General features: G+C 39.7%; 1 protein-coding gene across 13 annotated transcripts in view; it reads left to right on the top strand.

The window, feature by feature from the left end:
• The window catches only part of VWA3B (von Willebrand factor A domain containing 3B), a 247,173-nt gene that overhangs the window by 61,709 nt on the left and 168,694 nt on the right, over nt 1-16,770 (top strand). For all 13 annotated transcript variants that reach the window (XR_013389397.1, XR_013389396.1, XR_013389395.1 and 10 more), the window contains one exon: nt 13,751-13,947. Coding sequence is in view for 9 of the 13 variants with exons in the window: in XM_077915129.1 (XP_077771255.1) it covers nt 13,751-13,947 (197 nt within the window). In the remaining 4 variants the exon portion in view is untranslated. The remainder of the gene's footprint in view (nt 1-13,750; nt 13,948-16,770) is intronic.

The raw sequence follows: 16,770 nt of genomic DNA, 5'->3' as shown, positions 1-16,770 counted from the left end.
ACAAAAATACAAAGGTTTATCATAGAATATTATGAAAAAATCATATGCCTACAAATTGGGCAACATAGAAGAAATGAATAAATTCCTAGGAACATGTATCTTCCCAGAACTGAACCAGGAAAAATAGATGATTTGAACAGATCAATTACCAGCAGCAAAATTGAATCAGTAATCAAAAAACTCCCAACAAATGAAAACCTGGGACCAGGTGGCTTCACAGGTGAATACTACCAAACATTTAAAGAAAAGTTAATATCTTTTCTTCTCAAGCTATCTAAAAAATAAGAGAGGAAGGCAAGTTTCCAAATTGATTATCCAAGGCCAGTATTACTCTGATACCAAAACCAGATAAAGACACCACAAGAAAAGAAAACCACAGGCCAATATTTCTGATGAACATAGATTCAGAAATCCTCAGCCAGATATTAATAAACTAGATCCAGCAATCCATTAAAAAAATCATTCACCATGTTCAAGTGGGATTCATTCCAGGGATGCAACAGTGGTTCAATATTCACAAATTGATCAATGTAATACATCACATTGACAAGAGAAAGGATAAACACCATACAATTATCTCCATAGATGAAGGAAAAACATTTGGCATAGTACAACATCCATTTATAATAAAAACTCTCAACAGAGGATCGTACCTCAACATAATAAAGGCTATATATGAAAAATCCATAGATAATGTTGTCAATGGTGAAAAATTGAGAGCTTTTCCTCTAAGATCAGGAACAAGACAAAGATGTCCACTCTCACCACTTTTATTCAACATAGTACTGGAAGTCCCAGCCATAGCAGTCAGACAAGGAAAAAAAAGTATCCAAATTGGTGAAGAAGAAGTAAAACTTTCACTGTTTGCAAATGACATGACACTATATAAAGAAAATCCTAAAGACTCCATCAAAAGACTGCCTCAACTGATAAATGAATTTAGTGAAGTTGCAGGATGCAAAATTAACATACAGAAATCTGTTGCATTTATATACACTAATAATGAAGTAGCAGAAGAGAAATTGATAAAAGAAATTGAAGACAACACAGAATGATAGTGTGCTCATGGATTAGAAAAACCAATATTGTTAAAATGTCCATCCTAAAAGCAATCTAGAGATTTAATTCAATCCCTATGAAAATACATGTTTCACAGAACAAATAATCCTAAAATTTGTGTGGAATCACAAAGACCTCAAATAGCCAAAGCGGTCTTGAAAAAGAATAAACCTAGAGGTACCACAATCCCAGATTTCAAGACATACTACAAAGCTATTCTGATCAAAACAATATGGTACTGGTCCAAAAACAGACATAATGATCAATGGAACAGAATAGAAAGTCTAAAAATAAACCCAAGCTTTTATGGTCAGTTAATTTATAACAAAGGAAGCAAGAATATACAGTGAGAAAAAGACAACCTCTTCAACAAATGGTGTTGGGAAAGCTGGACAGCTACGTGCAAAAGAATGAAAATGCATCAGTGTCTTACACTACATACACAAATAAAATAGATTAAGAACCAAATATGATTAGCCACTCTGCACTGAGCAAAATGACTAGAAAGAACTCACCACAAAAGAAAGAATCAGAAACAGTACTCTCTGCCACAGAGTTACAGAATTTGGATTATAATTTGATGTCAGAAAGCCAATTCAGAAGCACAATTATAAAGCTCCTGGTGGCTCTGGAAAAAAGCATGAAGGATTCAAGAGACTTCATGACTGCATAATTTAGATCTAATCAGGTTGAAATTAAAAATCAATTAAATGAGATGCAATCCAAACTGGAGGTCCTAACGATGAGGGTTAATGAGGTAGAAGAAAGAGTGAGACAGAGAAGATAAATTGATGGTAAGGAAGGAAGCTGAGGAAAAAAAGAGAAAAACAATTAAAAGACTATGAGGAAAAGTTAAGGGAAATACCTCAGAAGGAAAAGTCTTTGTTTAATTGGGGTTCCAGAGAGTGCTGAAAGGGACAGAGGACCAGAAAGCATATTTGAACAAATCATAGCTGAGAACTTCCCTAATTTGGGAGGGAAACAGGCATTCAGATCCAAGAGATAGAGAGGTCCCCCCGCCCCAAAATCAATAAAAACCATTCAACACCTCAACATTTAATAGTAAAACTTGCAAATTCCAAAGATAAAGAGAAAATCCTTAAAGCAGCAAGAGACAAGAGATCCCTAACTTATATGGGAAGAAATATTAGATTAACAGCAGAACTCTCCACAGAGACCTGGCAGGCCAGAAAGGGCTGGTAGGATATATTCAGGGTCCTAAATGAGAAGAACATGCAGCCAAGAATAATTTATCCAGCAAGGCTCTCATTCCAAATGGAAGGAGAGATAAAGAGCTTCCAAGATAGGCAGAAACTGAAAGAATATGTGATCACCAAACCAGCTCTGCAAGAAATATTAAGGGGGACTCTGTAAAAGAAAGAGGATGCCCAAAGAAATAATCTACAAAAACAGGGACTGAATAGGTATTATGATGACACTAAATTCGTATCTTTCAATAGTAACCCTGAACATAAATGGGCTTAATGATCCCATCAAAAGACACAGGGTTTCAGACTGGATAAAAAAGCAAGACCCATCTATTTGCTGTCTACAAGAGACTCATTTTAGACCTAAGGACACCTACAGCCTGAAAACGAAAAGTTGGAGAACCATTTATCATTCAAATGGTCCCCCAAAGAAAGCAGGGGTAACAATCCTCACATCAGATAAATTAAAGTTTATCCAAAAGACTGTAGTAAGAGATGAAGAGGGACACTATATCCAACAAGAGGACCTAACAATCATGAATATTTATGCCCCTAATGTGGGAGCTGACAAGTATATCAATCAATTAATAACCAAAGTAAAGATATACTTAGATAATAATACACTAATACTGGGAGACTTCAACACTTTCTACAAAATGTTGCTTTCTACAAATGACAGATCTTCTAAGCACAACATCTCCAAAGAAACAAGATCTTTAAATGATACACTGGACCAGATGGATTTCACAGATATTATAGAACCTTACATCCAAATGCAACTGAATACACATTCTTCTCAAGTGCACATGGAACTTTCTCCAGAATAGACCACATACTGGGTCACAAATCAGGTCTTAACCGATACCAAAAGATTGGGATTGTCCCCTGCATATTTTCAGACCATAATGCTTTGAAACTACAACTAACTCACAAGAATAAATTTGGAAGAAATTCAAACAATGTGGAGGTTAAAGACCATCCTGCTAAAAGTTGAAAGGATCAACCAGGAAATTAGAGAAGAATTAAAAAGATTCATGGAAACTAGTGAGAATGAAGATACAACCACTCAAAATCTTTGGGATACAACAAAAGCAGTCCTAAGAGGGAAATATATCACAATTCAAGCATCCTTCAAAAAACTGGAAAAAACTCAAATACAAAAGCTAACCTTGCACCTAAAGGAACTGGAGAAAGAACAGCAAATAAAGCCTACACCCAGCAGAAGAAGAGAGTTAATAAAGATTTGAGCAGAACTCAACTAAATAGAGACCAGAAGAACTGTGGAACAGATCAACAAAACCAAGAGTTGGTTCTTTGAAAGAATTAATAAGATAGGTAAACCATTAGCCAGACTTATTAAAAACAAAAGAGAAAAGACTCAAATTAATAAAATCATGAATGAAAAAGGAGAGATCACCACCAATACCAAGGAAATACAATTTTAAAAACATATTATGAGCAGCTATATGCCAATAAATTAGGCAATCTAGAAGAAATGGATGCATTTCTGGAAAACCACAAACTACCAAAACTGGAACAGGAAGAAATAGAAAACCCAAACAGGCCAATAACCAGGGAAGAAATTGAAGCAGTCATCAAAAACCTCCCAAGACACAGAAGTCCAGGGCCAGATGGCTTCCGAGGGGAATTCTATCAAATGTTTAAAGAAGAAACAATACCTATTCTATGAAAGCTGTTCCAAAAGATAGAAAGGGATGGAGTACTTCCAAACTTGTTCTATGAGGCCAGCATCACCTTAATTCCAAAACCAGACAAAGACCCCACCGAAAAGGAGAATTATAGACCAATATCCCTGATGAACATAGATGGCAAAAATTCTCAACAAGATACTAGCCAATAGGATCCAACACTACATTAAGATTCTTCACCATGACCAAGTAGGATTTATCCCTGGGATGCAAGGCTGGTTCAACACTCATAAAGCAATCAACATGATAGATCATATCAACAAGAGAAAAAGCAAAGAACCATATGATCCTCTCAATAGATGCAGAGAAAGCATTTGACAAAATACAGCATCCATTCCTGATCAAAACTCTTCACAGTGTAGGGATAGAGGGAACATTCCTCAGCATCTTTTTTTTTTATGATAGTCACAGAGAGAGAGGGAGAAGCAGAGACACAGGCAGAGGGAGAAGCAGGCTCCATGCACCGGGAGCCCGACGTGGGATTCGATCCCCGGTCTCCAGGATTGCGCCCTAGGCCAAAGGTAGGCACCAAACCGCTGCGCCACCCAGGGATCCCCATTCCTCAGCATATTAAAAGCCATCTATGAAAAGCCCACAGCAAATATCATTCTCAATGGGGAAACACTGGGAGCCTTTCCCCTAACATCAGGAACACAACAGGGATGTCCACTCTCACCACTGCTATTCAACATAGTACTAGAAGTCCTAGCCTCAGCAATCAGGCAACAAAAAGAAATAAAAGGCATTTAAATTGGCAAAGAAGAATTCAAACTCTCCCTCTTCGCTGATACTGTATATAGAAAACCCAAAAGACTATACCCCAAGATTGCTAGAACTCATACAGCAATTTGGCAGTGTGACAGGATACAAAATCAATGCCCAGAAATCAGTGGCATTTCTATACATTAATCATGAAACTGAGGAAAGAGAAATTGAGGAGTCAATCCCATTTACAATTGCACCCCAAAGCATAAGATACCTAGGAATAAACCTAACCAAAGAAGTAAAGGATCTATACCCTAAAAACTACAGAACACTTCTGAAAGAAATCTAGGAAGACACAAAGAGATGGAAAAATATTTCATGCTCATGGATTGGAAGAATTAATATTGTGAAAATGTCAATGCTACCCAGGGCAATGTATATATTTAATGCAATCTCTATCAAAATACCATGGACTTTCTTCAGAGAGTTGGAACAAATCATCTTAAGATTTGTGTGGAATCAGAAAAGACCCCAAATAGCCAGGGTAAAGAAAACCAGAGCTGGGGAATATTGAGAAAGAAAACCAGAGCTGGGGGTATCACAATGCCGGATTTCAGGTTGTACTACAAAGCTGTGATCATTAAGACAGTGTGGTACTGGCACCAAGACATACACATAGATCAATGGAACAGAATAGAGAGCCCAGAAATGGGCCCTCAACTCTATGGTCAACTAATAATTGACAAAGATGGAAAGGCTATCCAGTGGAAAAAGGATAGTCTATTCAATAAATGATGCTGGGAAAATTGGACAGCCACATGCAGAAGAATGAAACTAGACCATTCTCTTACACCATACACAAAGATAAACTCAAAATGGATGAAAGATCTAAATGTAAGAGAAGATTCCATCAAAATCCTAGAGGAGAACACAGGCAACACCCTTTTTGAACTTAGCCACAGCAACTTCTTGCAAGATACATCTATGAAGGCAAGGGAAACAAAAGCAAAAATGAATTATTGGGACTTCATCAAGATAAAAAGCTTCTGCACAGCAAAAGAAACAGTCAACAAAACTAAAAGACAACCTACAGAATGGGAGAAGGTATTTGCAAATGACATATCAGATAAAGGGCTAGTATCCAAGATCTATAAAGAACTTATTAAACTCAACAGCAAAGAAACAAACAATCCAATCATGAAATGGGCAAAAGACATGAACAGAAATCCCACAGAGGAAGACATAGACATGGCCAAAAAGCACATGAGAAAATGCTCCACATCACTTGCCATCAGGGAAATACAAATCAAAACCACAATGAGATACCACCTCACACCAGTGAGAATGGGGAAAATTAACAAACAGGAAACAAAATTTGGAGAGGATGTGGAGAAAGGGGAACCCTCCTGCACTGGTGGTGGGAATGTGAACTGGTGCAGCCACTCTGGAAAATTGTGTGGAGGTTCCTCAAAGAGTTAAAAATAGATCTGCCCTACGACCCAGCAATTGCACTGATGGGGATTTATCCCAAACATACAGATGCAGTGAAATGGCAGGACACCTGCACCCCGATGTTTATAGCAGCAATGTCCACAATAGCCAAACTGTGGAAGGAGCCTCAGTGTCCATCGAAAGATGAATGGATAAAGAAGATGTGATCTATATATACAATGGAATATTACTCAGCCATTAGAAACTACAAATGCCCACCATTTGCTTCAATGTGGATGGAACTGGAGGGTATTATGCTGAGTGAAACAAGTCAATCAGAGAAGGACAAACATTATATGGTCTCATTCATTTGGGGAATATAAAAATTAGTGAAAGGGAATAAAGGAGAAAGGAGAGAGAAAATGAGTGGGAAATATCAGAGAGGATGACGAAACATGAGAGACACCTAACTCTCAGAAACGAACAAGGGGTGGTGGAAAGGGAGGTGGGTGGGGGGATGGGGTGACTGGGTGATGGGCACTGAGGAGGGCACTTGATGGGATGAGCACTGGGTGTTATGCTATATGTTGGTATATAGAACTCAATAAAAATTATATATAAAAAAAGAAAAAAAATATATATAGAAAAAGAACCAAATATGAGCCCTTACTCCGTAAAACTCCTGGATGGAAACATAGGCAGTAATTTTTTGACTTCAACTATAGAAACATTTTTCTAGATATGTCTTTTTCTGGCAAGGGAAGGGAAGCAAAAGCAGAATTAAACTATTGAACTGTACTAAAATAAAAAGTTTTTGCATAGTGAAGGAATCCATCAACAAAACAACAAGGTAACCTACTGAGTGATTTCAAATGATATCTCTGATAAGGAGCTAATGTCAAAAATATATAAAGAACTTATAGAACTCAACACACAAAAAAGCAAATAATCCAATTTTAAAATAGGCAGAGGACCTGAATATTTTTCTAAAGAAGATGTACAAAGGGCCCACAGACATGTGAAAAGATGCTCAACACTACTAATTATCAGGGAAATGTAGAATAAAACCACAGTGAAATATTACTTTGCACTTGTCAGAATGGCCAGAATAAAAAAGACAAGAAATAATAAGTATTGGTGAGGATGTGGAGAAAAATGAACGTTTGTGCACTGTTGGTGGGAATGCAGATTGGTGCAGCCACTGTGGAAACAGTATGGAATTTCCTCAAAAAATTAAAAATAGAATTACCAAATAACCCAGTAATTACACTACTGTGCATTTACCCAAGAAAGTGAAAATACTAATTCAAAAAGATATATGCACCCCTATGTTTATGTATTTTTAATAGTCAGGATATGGAAGTGACCCAAATGTCCATCAGTAGATGAAAGGATAAAGAAGATGTGGTATATATACACAATGGAATATTACTCGGCCATAAAAAATAGTGAAATATTGCTATTTGTAACAACATGAGTCAACCTAGAGAGTTTAATGCTGAGTGAAATGTCAGTCAGAGAAAGACAAATATCATATGATTTTACTTATATGTGAAACTTAAATAAAACAAAGAGAAAAAGAGACAAATGGAAAGCTGACTCTTGTATACAGGAAGCAAACTGGTAATTGCCAGAAAGGAGGTCAGGGGTGGGAGTTGGGAGGGGTGAAACAGATTAAGGGGGACTGAGAGTACAGTTATCTTGATGGAGCACTGAGAAATATATAAAGCTGTTGAATCCTATTGTACACCTGAAACTCATATAATACCATATATGTTATATACGCTTCAGTTTTTAAAAGTCCTTAAAAAGACATATGTTCACAAAAAAACTTGTACATGAATGTTCCTAGCATCATAATAGCCAAAAACCCAAAAAGTGAAAACAACTTATATGTCTAGTAACTGATTAATAGAAAAGCAAATGTGGCATATCCCTACACTGGAATATTATGCAGCCATAATAAGTTATGTGGTACTGATACATGCTGCAACACAGATTAACTTTGAAAGCATTATGTTCATTGAAACGAGCCAGACTTTATAAAAGGCCACAGTTTGTATGATGCCATTTACACGAAGTGTCCAGAATAGACAAATCCAAAGAGGTAGAGGAGAAGGGAAATGAGACGTGATTTGTAATGAGTATAGGGTTTTTTTGTGGGGTGACGAAGATGTGCTTGAATTAAGTAGTGATGATGGTTGCACAACCATGTAAATAAACTAGAACCCAATGAACTGTATACTTTAAAAAGGTTAGTTTCATAGTATATGAATTATATCTCAACAAACAAGTTTTGAGAGAATTCATGAAATAAATAGGCTGGCTAACAATAAAAAACAAAACCAAAACCAAACCCTGGCAGTGCTAATGCAGGATCAAAAAAGTGGCACTATTTTAATTTCCCAAGGGAAGCAGATTCGAATTTCCCTGTTGGTTTCATCCCAGTATCCCCACTCTGCTTTATGGTTTCCATTCTCACTACCACATGACCCTCATGTTCTCAATCTAAAGTTCCCAAACTCCATCAATCCTCTTCTCATTTCTTAATCTTGATTATTTCCACTTTATAGCAAGCATCTTGAATTGGTTTGTCTTGCCACATCACTCTATTTTCAAAGATCATTGCCAGAGGTATAATTTGTTGCCTATGCCACTGATCCTCAACTATTTTGAGTGTATTTTAAATGCTATTGCAGACACAGAGACATTCAAATGTGGCTTTTGCAGTTCTTCCCTTGGAGTGTATGCTCTGCAAGAGGTTTCTTCTCAGCCTCCATGCAGGTCTGTCACTGACTGCTGCTCCTTATTTCTCAATAGCCAGTTGTAGGCCTTGAGTTTAATTAAACTTTTGTCCTGCAGCTGCCTCATTCATAGCCCACTTGGAAAGCAAATTTTTTTTTTCAGTTTCCTTCTTTCAGAATTGGGCAGAAGAGAAAGGAAGTGACATTAGCTCCTCTCCCACCTCCTGTCCACTGTTAGTACTTTTTGGTCTTTATCTTTATGTCTGCTTCTTTCTTGCCTCTTTGTTCAGTTGCCTTTCCCTCCGACTTTCCCCTGCTGAGGAGGATAGGAATTAGAGGCACTTGGGGCTGCAGTTTTCCACTGGTTTACAAACAAGTTGACTAAGCCATGGAACCCTTTTCCACAGAGGTTTTGCTTTGACTTTTACAAGCATTAAAGGAAGAAGTAAAGATCATTTCATGGTAATCCAGGGGAGAAAGGGCCTAGAATTCATCTGAATTTTTTCCCATTGTACACTAGTCCACGCAGGACTATCTCTACAACTGCCCATTTGACTCAGTGCCATATTAGAGCTGAGACTTCAGGCACATCCCTGCATCTCCTTATTCCTCAGCCCTTGTGTATATAACCCTGGGGCATTCCAGAGAACAGTTACCCAAATCTGCCTAGCAAGTCAGTTCTGCAGAATATTGGCAGGTTACCATTCTCTTCCCCTGCCTCCCCTCCTCCCCTTTCTTGGCTCCTGTGCAGTGCCAGGCAAATATGCTCAACACATGGTACTTTCACAACTGTAGATAAAGAGAAAATATCAGTCAGCAAGTACGGTGAACAAAGTGTATGACTACCCAGAGACAGGCTGCTCTCTTGAGCCATGCTGTCAACACGTTTCCTGGGTCCCCACCCCGGCAGTATTCATTGTTTTACCTGCAGACAACCCTTGGCCCCACAGCTGGTGTCTGCTGGGCTTACTCACATGTCTGACAGGCAAGCGGCTGGATTTCTTGTCCTAACAGTTGCCACCTTTCTCTCTCCCTCTCAGCTGTCCTTAATTCATTCCTTCCTTCCCTCCCTCTCCCCAATCCTTTCTTTCTTCCCTGTCCCCCACCTTTTCCTTCTTTCCATTGGACGTCACTTTCAGCTTCTTCTGAACCTTTCCTTTTCAACTAATTCACAGCATCCTATGACATGCCACTTCCCACCAAGTGTTGGCTTAGTGTCTCATGCTACTCATGAGAACAGAGATGTTGGAAAGTGTGTACCAAACTGTGTTCTAGTTTATTCATTAGCTGATGGTTCCCTTGAAAGGCATGTGACTCTAACATGGCAGGAATACGGTGCTGGACAAGGAATCTTTAGTGGAAGAGGATGAGCATATGAATCAAAGTTCTTCAGAGAAACAGAGCCAAGAAGATGGGTGTGTGCATATGTGTGAGCACACATGCACACGGGTATACAAAGAGGTTGAGACAGAGATTGAGATATTTTAGGACTTGGCTCACATGAGTGTGGAAGCTACCAAATCCCAACTCAACCTTCATGAGCTGGTGTTGCATTTCAGGTCCCAAGGCAGTCTGCTGTCAGAATTCCCTATTCTTCAGAGGACTTCAGGTTTTTTCCCTATTAAAGGTCTTCAGCTGAATGGAGGATGCCCTCTCATGATATGGAGGGTAATCTGTTTTACCCAAAGTCTGCCCATTTAAGTCTTAATCTCATCTAAAAATACCTTCACAGAAATATCTAGAATAATCTTTGACCAAATATTTGGGTGCTGCAGCCCAGCCAGTCTCACAGATTAACTATTGCCACAGCGAGGGCAGTTATGGTGATAAATCCTTGGTGGCCATGAGCCACTAGGGAACTGTACCTTGAGGGGAGGAGTGGGCACAGATAAACAGTGCCCAAATTACCTTTTTGCTGTGGCCCTGGCTGTAGCAGTGATATTTAAAAAGCTTTGGCCAGTAGATGTTGCTCATTAAAACATGTTTTGAGATCGACAAGTAGGATAGAGACAACCAGGCACATTAATTCTGTGGCATCAATGTGATCTGCTATGTGCTTCTCCTGCAGTAACTCCTTAATAATCTCACGCATGGTATAGGATGCACTGTGAGCTCTCACCTCTGTCTTAAATGAAAGTATTAACGCAAGGCTCTGTGGGTGAAGATTTATGTATCACTTTTAATTAAGATAACTGTAGGGGATTGGAAAGAACTCCTTCGTAAGGAAGTCTAATGAGTGGAGCACTCCCTTCCCCTCCCAACCTGGGAAAGATGAGGCTCAGCCGCTAATTGGTGTAATTAGCACTGAAAGTGGGGAGACTTCCCCCCTTCCTCTCTTTCCTTCAGCTTTGAGCACCTAGGCTCTTTGTTTTTACATGCTTGGCTGCCCCTTCTTTCCTTTATGAAGTTCAAGTTGCTTTGAGGTTATCCTTGAGTCTCCTTTTCAGAGAGTAATTGGGAGCCTCAATCATGCCCTCAGGATGACTGTACTGCCTGGTCCAGGGTGAAGCCAGGAGTCAAAAGTTAGTCTCTGGTTTTTCAAAATCCCTTGTTAGAATTGGTTTGATGTGTTTTTAGGAAGTCCTTTTGTGGTAAGCTTGAATTTATCATTGAAAAAAGACTCTTTTTAAAAGAAGGCAACCCCCAGACAGAGTAGAAACATCCTAATTTGTGTGTTGCTATGGACATAAGTGAGTGAAAATTTTATTTCCCACTATACCTGTTAATCAGAAAGAAGGGAGGAGAATAAAGTAGGAAGGAAGCGGAGACAAAGCCTCAGAATGTAATTAACAATAATGGAGGAAAAATAGTCACTCAAAGGGTTTCTCCAAGGAGGCTGGTCCCACTGACAAAAATGGCTCTGTTCTCTTTGCTGTTTCCCTGTGATGCAGGAGAACATGCAGGAGAATCTCAGGGATCAGAAGCTTTGGGGGAGCCTCTGATTTGAGCTACCTGTACAGGGTAAGAAGATGCTTTGTGAATCATATAGAAACCAACCGCTGGTAACTGAGGACCGTGTGCAAAGGGGCTTTTGATGCCAGACTGGTTTAAAGTTCAAAAGCCAAAACCAGGCTTCTTTGAGAAGTCCTAGCTCTAGTAGGTGTGAGTGCATTATTTGAAAGGTGTTCTATTAAAATCTGAGGACATAGCTCACATGTAGCATTACTTGGCAGATCCTTTACATACTATTAACTCTGAAGCGTTTTATTTCTTCAAATCCTATTCTGATTTTATATCCCTTTAAGTATAATAATGGGCAAGTATAGATGATGTTTTTGTTTCACTAATATTGAGTACTTCTTTTTCATTAAAAGTATAATTGAACTTGAATCTGTCTGTGGTAGAAGCATAACTGATGGGATCACTAAACCATAACATAGAAGTCACTTTCCATATGACCTTAGTTGCAAAGCTTAGTTGCACAGTATAATCACCCAGGGAGCTTTGAAAAATCTCAATATCTAGACCAATTAAAGCAGAATCTAATGGATAGGGCCTATGCATCAGTATTTTTAAAAACTCAGAGAATTTCCAATATGCAGGGCGGAGAACTGCTTATCTAAGTGGAAATAAACTTTATAGGGCTGGTAGACCTAATTTGCAGTAGTACATGTTATTAAAAAAAAAACAAAAAAAACAACACCTCTTTTCCAGCCTACCCTGCTGGTCCTCCTAGAGCTCTGCTGGTCTCAGTGGGGCAAAAAAGCTCAGAGTCCTTTCTGCCTTCCTTCCAGTGGATTGAGATAAATGTTTGCCAGTCCACTCACTGGAATAAAAAAGCTCTGATTTCCAGATTCTGTAAATACTCCCAGCATGGTCAATTTTACCCTACCAGTGTGCTACCGCACACTGTGCCACCAAGGAGCATGGAGTTGGGAGGAAAGTTATACTGTTAGCTCCCATGGGCCAGTGCTAGCCCACTTCAGATACCAGTGCCTCCTTCTCAGCTTCAGATTTGCTCACCCCAGTTGTCTATGCTCCCCCGCCCGCCCCTGATACTTCTGTCTTCTCTAGGTGGCACTAGTGGTTTGAGCACCTAGGGGAATACTTTTCTGTTGTATGGTGATCTGCTCAGCTAACATAGCACCTCCTCCCACTTAAAGAGAGTATAGATTACCTTTGGAACATGCCAAGGGAATGTGCTGAGGGCTGGGAAGATTTGGGCAATTAGGTTTCTGGGTTGTACTTTAACCTGCGAGCCAGACTAAGGTAAGTTATAGATGCAGCTCTAGGTTCTTAAGCTGACTATAGGAGGTTTCTGAGCCTGCTGAGTTGAGGGTCAGGCTCTGAATCAGAATAAATTCACCAAAGCTAACAGCAGAGTTCTGGGGAGGCAGCCTGCCAGCCTTCTCTGGTTCACTGACTTCTACCTCAACACAGATTCCATGCCTGTAATTCTCGTCCCCACTCCCCACAAAGCACTTTCACGTGACTTCTCTCGTTGAATCACTTCAACACACTTAGGAAGGCCAAGCAGATGCTATCTTCGATCTGCAGGTAAAGAGTTCTGCTGAAGCTCAGAGGCTAAGTGCTGTGACTCACCCAAGTTTGAGCAACTTAGCCAAGCCATAAGTGGTAAAGCCATGACTTGAACCCAAAGCTCCTGACCATAAATTTAATGCTCTCCTGGCACATGGCCTTGGTCTGTCAGCCATCTCCATAGACACATGGGGTAGGCAACTTAGATAGAAGAGGAAGTGAGATGAAAAGCAGTAGATTCCTACCTTCCAGTCCCTGTGAACTAAGTCTTTGCCAGTCCTGGTTTGGAAAGCATGCTTCCTGAAATGAATGTGATCTGGCAAAGAACATGTTCCAGCTCAGTAAATATTGAGGATGCAGTACAAATGGCTTATAGAATATGAATGGTACTGATGAACTGTAATTCCAAAAATAGAATCAGGAGCAACCTCTGTCAAGAATAAGTCAAACCCAGAGGATGCCTGGGACTCCAAGAAGTGGCTTCAGAAATATGGCTTGAAGGCCCAGAAGCTATCTTTTTTTGACATCCTTGCTGACTGCTCCTTTCGCCATGCTGATGGGGTCATTGATGTAAGAGCCAAACCAGAGAATGAATCCGTTCAGACCAGTGCGGTAAGTGAAGTTAACACCTGGGTAGGGCAGTGGCTTCCCTTGATGCCATGGGTAGGTAAGGCCTCCCTCAGATCAGAACCCAGATCAGGACTAAGGTTGAAAGGCAGTGGGGAGGAAAACCAGCTTGGGTTTCCCTGAAGGAAGATACCCTTGTGTTTCCCATCCTGCACTTCTCTGAATGGTACTTGTGGGAGTAGATTCTGAATATAAGTGGATTATACAATAATCATATGATTATTAAGCCAGGAGCTGAGTTTGTAGAAATGCAGGCATTATGAGTCTCAGAATTACTCAGTCTTGTCAAAAGAGAAGCTCTTTGTTTCCCAATATTGAATGGAAGAGAGAAACTGCTGGTGAAGATGCCCCAAGCAGACATTTCTATAGTCCTCTTGTATTGTCACTCTCTTAAAGATGCGTTAATCTAGCGACTACCAGCTAGCATCTAGTGGATCCCCAATAAATATGAAATCAAATTCTCTAAAGGATTATAGCACTGGAAAGGTGTATATTGAAAACTTTCCAAAGGTTGAGTTTCATTGTGTCAGTGGGGTCTGGAAGGAATACAGCTTGCCAAAGTGCCTGACTCTGGGTCATGACTGAAGGATAATGAATGAGTGGCTCCTAAACTTTAGCATCTGTGAGGCAGTGGTTTTGTGGTGAGCCCAGGTGATGCTGAAGCTGCTGGCCCAGAGGCCATACTCTAAGAAACACTGATGTGTATATGGTACTCCAAAGGTTATCAAGAGTTTAGAATTATGGAAAGACTAAAAAGTATCACAATATGAAACAAAACCAGGATAAAATGAATGTTCTAAATTTATAAAACCAAAGGAAAGCTCTTTTAGAAGTACTAAAGGCCCAGGTATATACTGTGAAGTGAAAACCAAAATGTGATCAGCATAGTACATGTGCCAGTCAGGGCAGCCCAGCAGAGACTACTGGAGAGGCAATCAGGATTCTCCGATATACTGTCACTGTCTGTGTTCTCTAAGTCTCCAATTCAATGTCTCGATCACCACTGAGATTTCAGTCCATCCTGCAGAGGTGAAACTCCAGTCTCTTTGCCATTCCTTAGGCTGGCTGGCCACTGGACTCAGCAGGTCCTCCTGAGAAAGGGCTCCTTCCTTGGGGGCTATGTTAGCCACACGATGTGGTGTTTTAGCCCTCTTATTGCCATGTGTTTGCAATGAACTACAAGGAGGAAGACTTAAAAATTGGATGGAAAAAAATGCAGAATTGAGGCACCTGGGTGGCTCAGTTGGTTAAATATCTGACTCGATTTCAGCTCAGGGGTCATGATCTCTGGGTTGTGAGATCGAGCCCTGCATTGGGCTCCGTGCCGAGTATGGAGCCTGCTTGAAATTCTTTCTCTCCCTCTCCACTCATATTCTTTCTCTCTCAAAAAAATAATAATAAAAAAGAAGAAGAAGAAGAAAAGTGCAGAATTAACAAAGACTTGTTTCCTAGCTTATGTACTAGGATACAGAGTAATTGCTACGTTGCAGGGAAATCTCATTTGTGGGTTTCCTCCCCCAGCACAGTTCTCTGATTTTGTAGTCATTATTCAGTAATGTTATTAGTTCAGGAAATCACAGGTAAATAGATTTTCATTTTTAAAATACATCAGGCCCTGAATATTTAAAAACATCAATCCCTGTCAATTTAAACATAGCTTACTGTGAGCTGGTGACAATGTGGTAGATTCAAGTCCATCTCTAAAACTGATTTCTCCTTACTCTTTCTTGACAATTTTGAGTGAAATCTTACAGGGACAGTTTGAAGAGTCTGGGTCATACATGGGGAATTTTACCTCAAATTTCTGTTGCTAAAAAATAGCATAGTAGAAGTTGAAAAGTGTACAACTGTCTTCGTTCACAAATATTGATGAAAAAGGGACAATTTTATTTTCAGCATTTGGGACTACATAGCTGAAGTTGGATTTACACCTAAAATTGTGATGTGTGTGTGTGTGAGAGAGTAACTGAAGCTGTGATATAAGTTGATTATTTAGGGCTCCCCTCAGACTCCCACTGGGCAGGACCCCCTAAATGTTTACCTATAAAAACTGATTTGTAGGGATGGATCCAGCAAACTTGTTTACACTGAGAAATAAGTAACTAAAAAGGCTTTCCTGTGTGGTACTTCTAAGATAGATAAGCAGGTATGAGGAGGACACAAAAATGTATTTCAGGCAAAGTCTAGTAACTTGATATTTGGGGGCATCCATTAAATCACATTGCATTCATAAGTGCTTATGCTGCTTGTGCACAAAGCTAGCCTTGATGTTTACAAACCCACTCTAGTCTCACCATTTATCCCCCTAACCAATACTTATTGAGCTTAGGTGCCAGGCCATGTGGTCTGGATTTGGAGTAAGAAGACCTGGCTATAAATGCTACTTCTCCAGTTACTAATTATGAGATGTTGAGCAAATAATTTAACTGTTTGAGTCTTTCTTTCTACATCTGTAAAATGAGTGGTATAACATCCAAATTTAAAAATGCATGTCTGAGCACAGTGTCTGGCACTTGGGAGATACCCAGTAGATGTTATCTTCCTTCTTTTTTTAATTGCAGACATTGTGAATCCGAAATGAGCATTCATGGAATGCCTTTGTGCTTTATACATAAGGTGAATATATGTGTTTTCCTAGCACGCACAAGAAGACAAAGTCGCCGGGCCTCCGAGAAGTTAGGCTATGAGATTGAAGCGTTTGAACTCCTATCTGCTGGGCCCTCATGCTGTGCTTTTCCCATTCTGACACCTGTATTCACGTAACATGTGGTCTGGTGTGTTTCCATTTGAGAGTGTATAAAGCACAGT

This window comes from Canis aureus, chromosome 11, assembly GCF_053574225.1.
Source record: "Canis aureus isolate CA01 chromosome 11, VMU_Caureus_v.1.0, whole genome shotgun sequence".
Lineage (NCBI taxonomy): Eukaryota > Metazoa > Chordata > Mammalia > Carnivora > Canidae > Canis > Canis aureus.
Note: the sequence above shows the minus strand (reverse complement) of the source record. Positions and strands in the feature narration are given on the sequence as shown.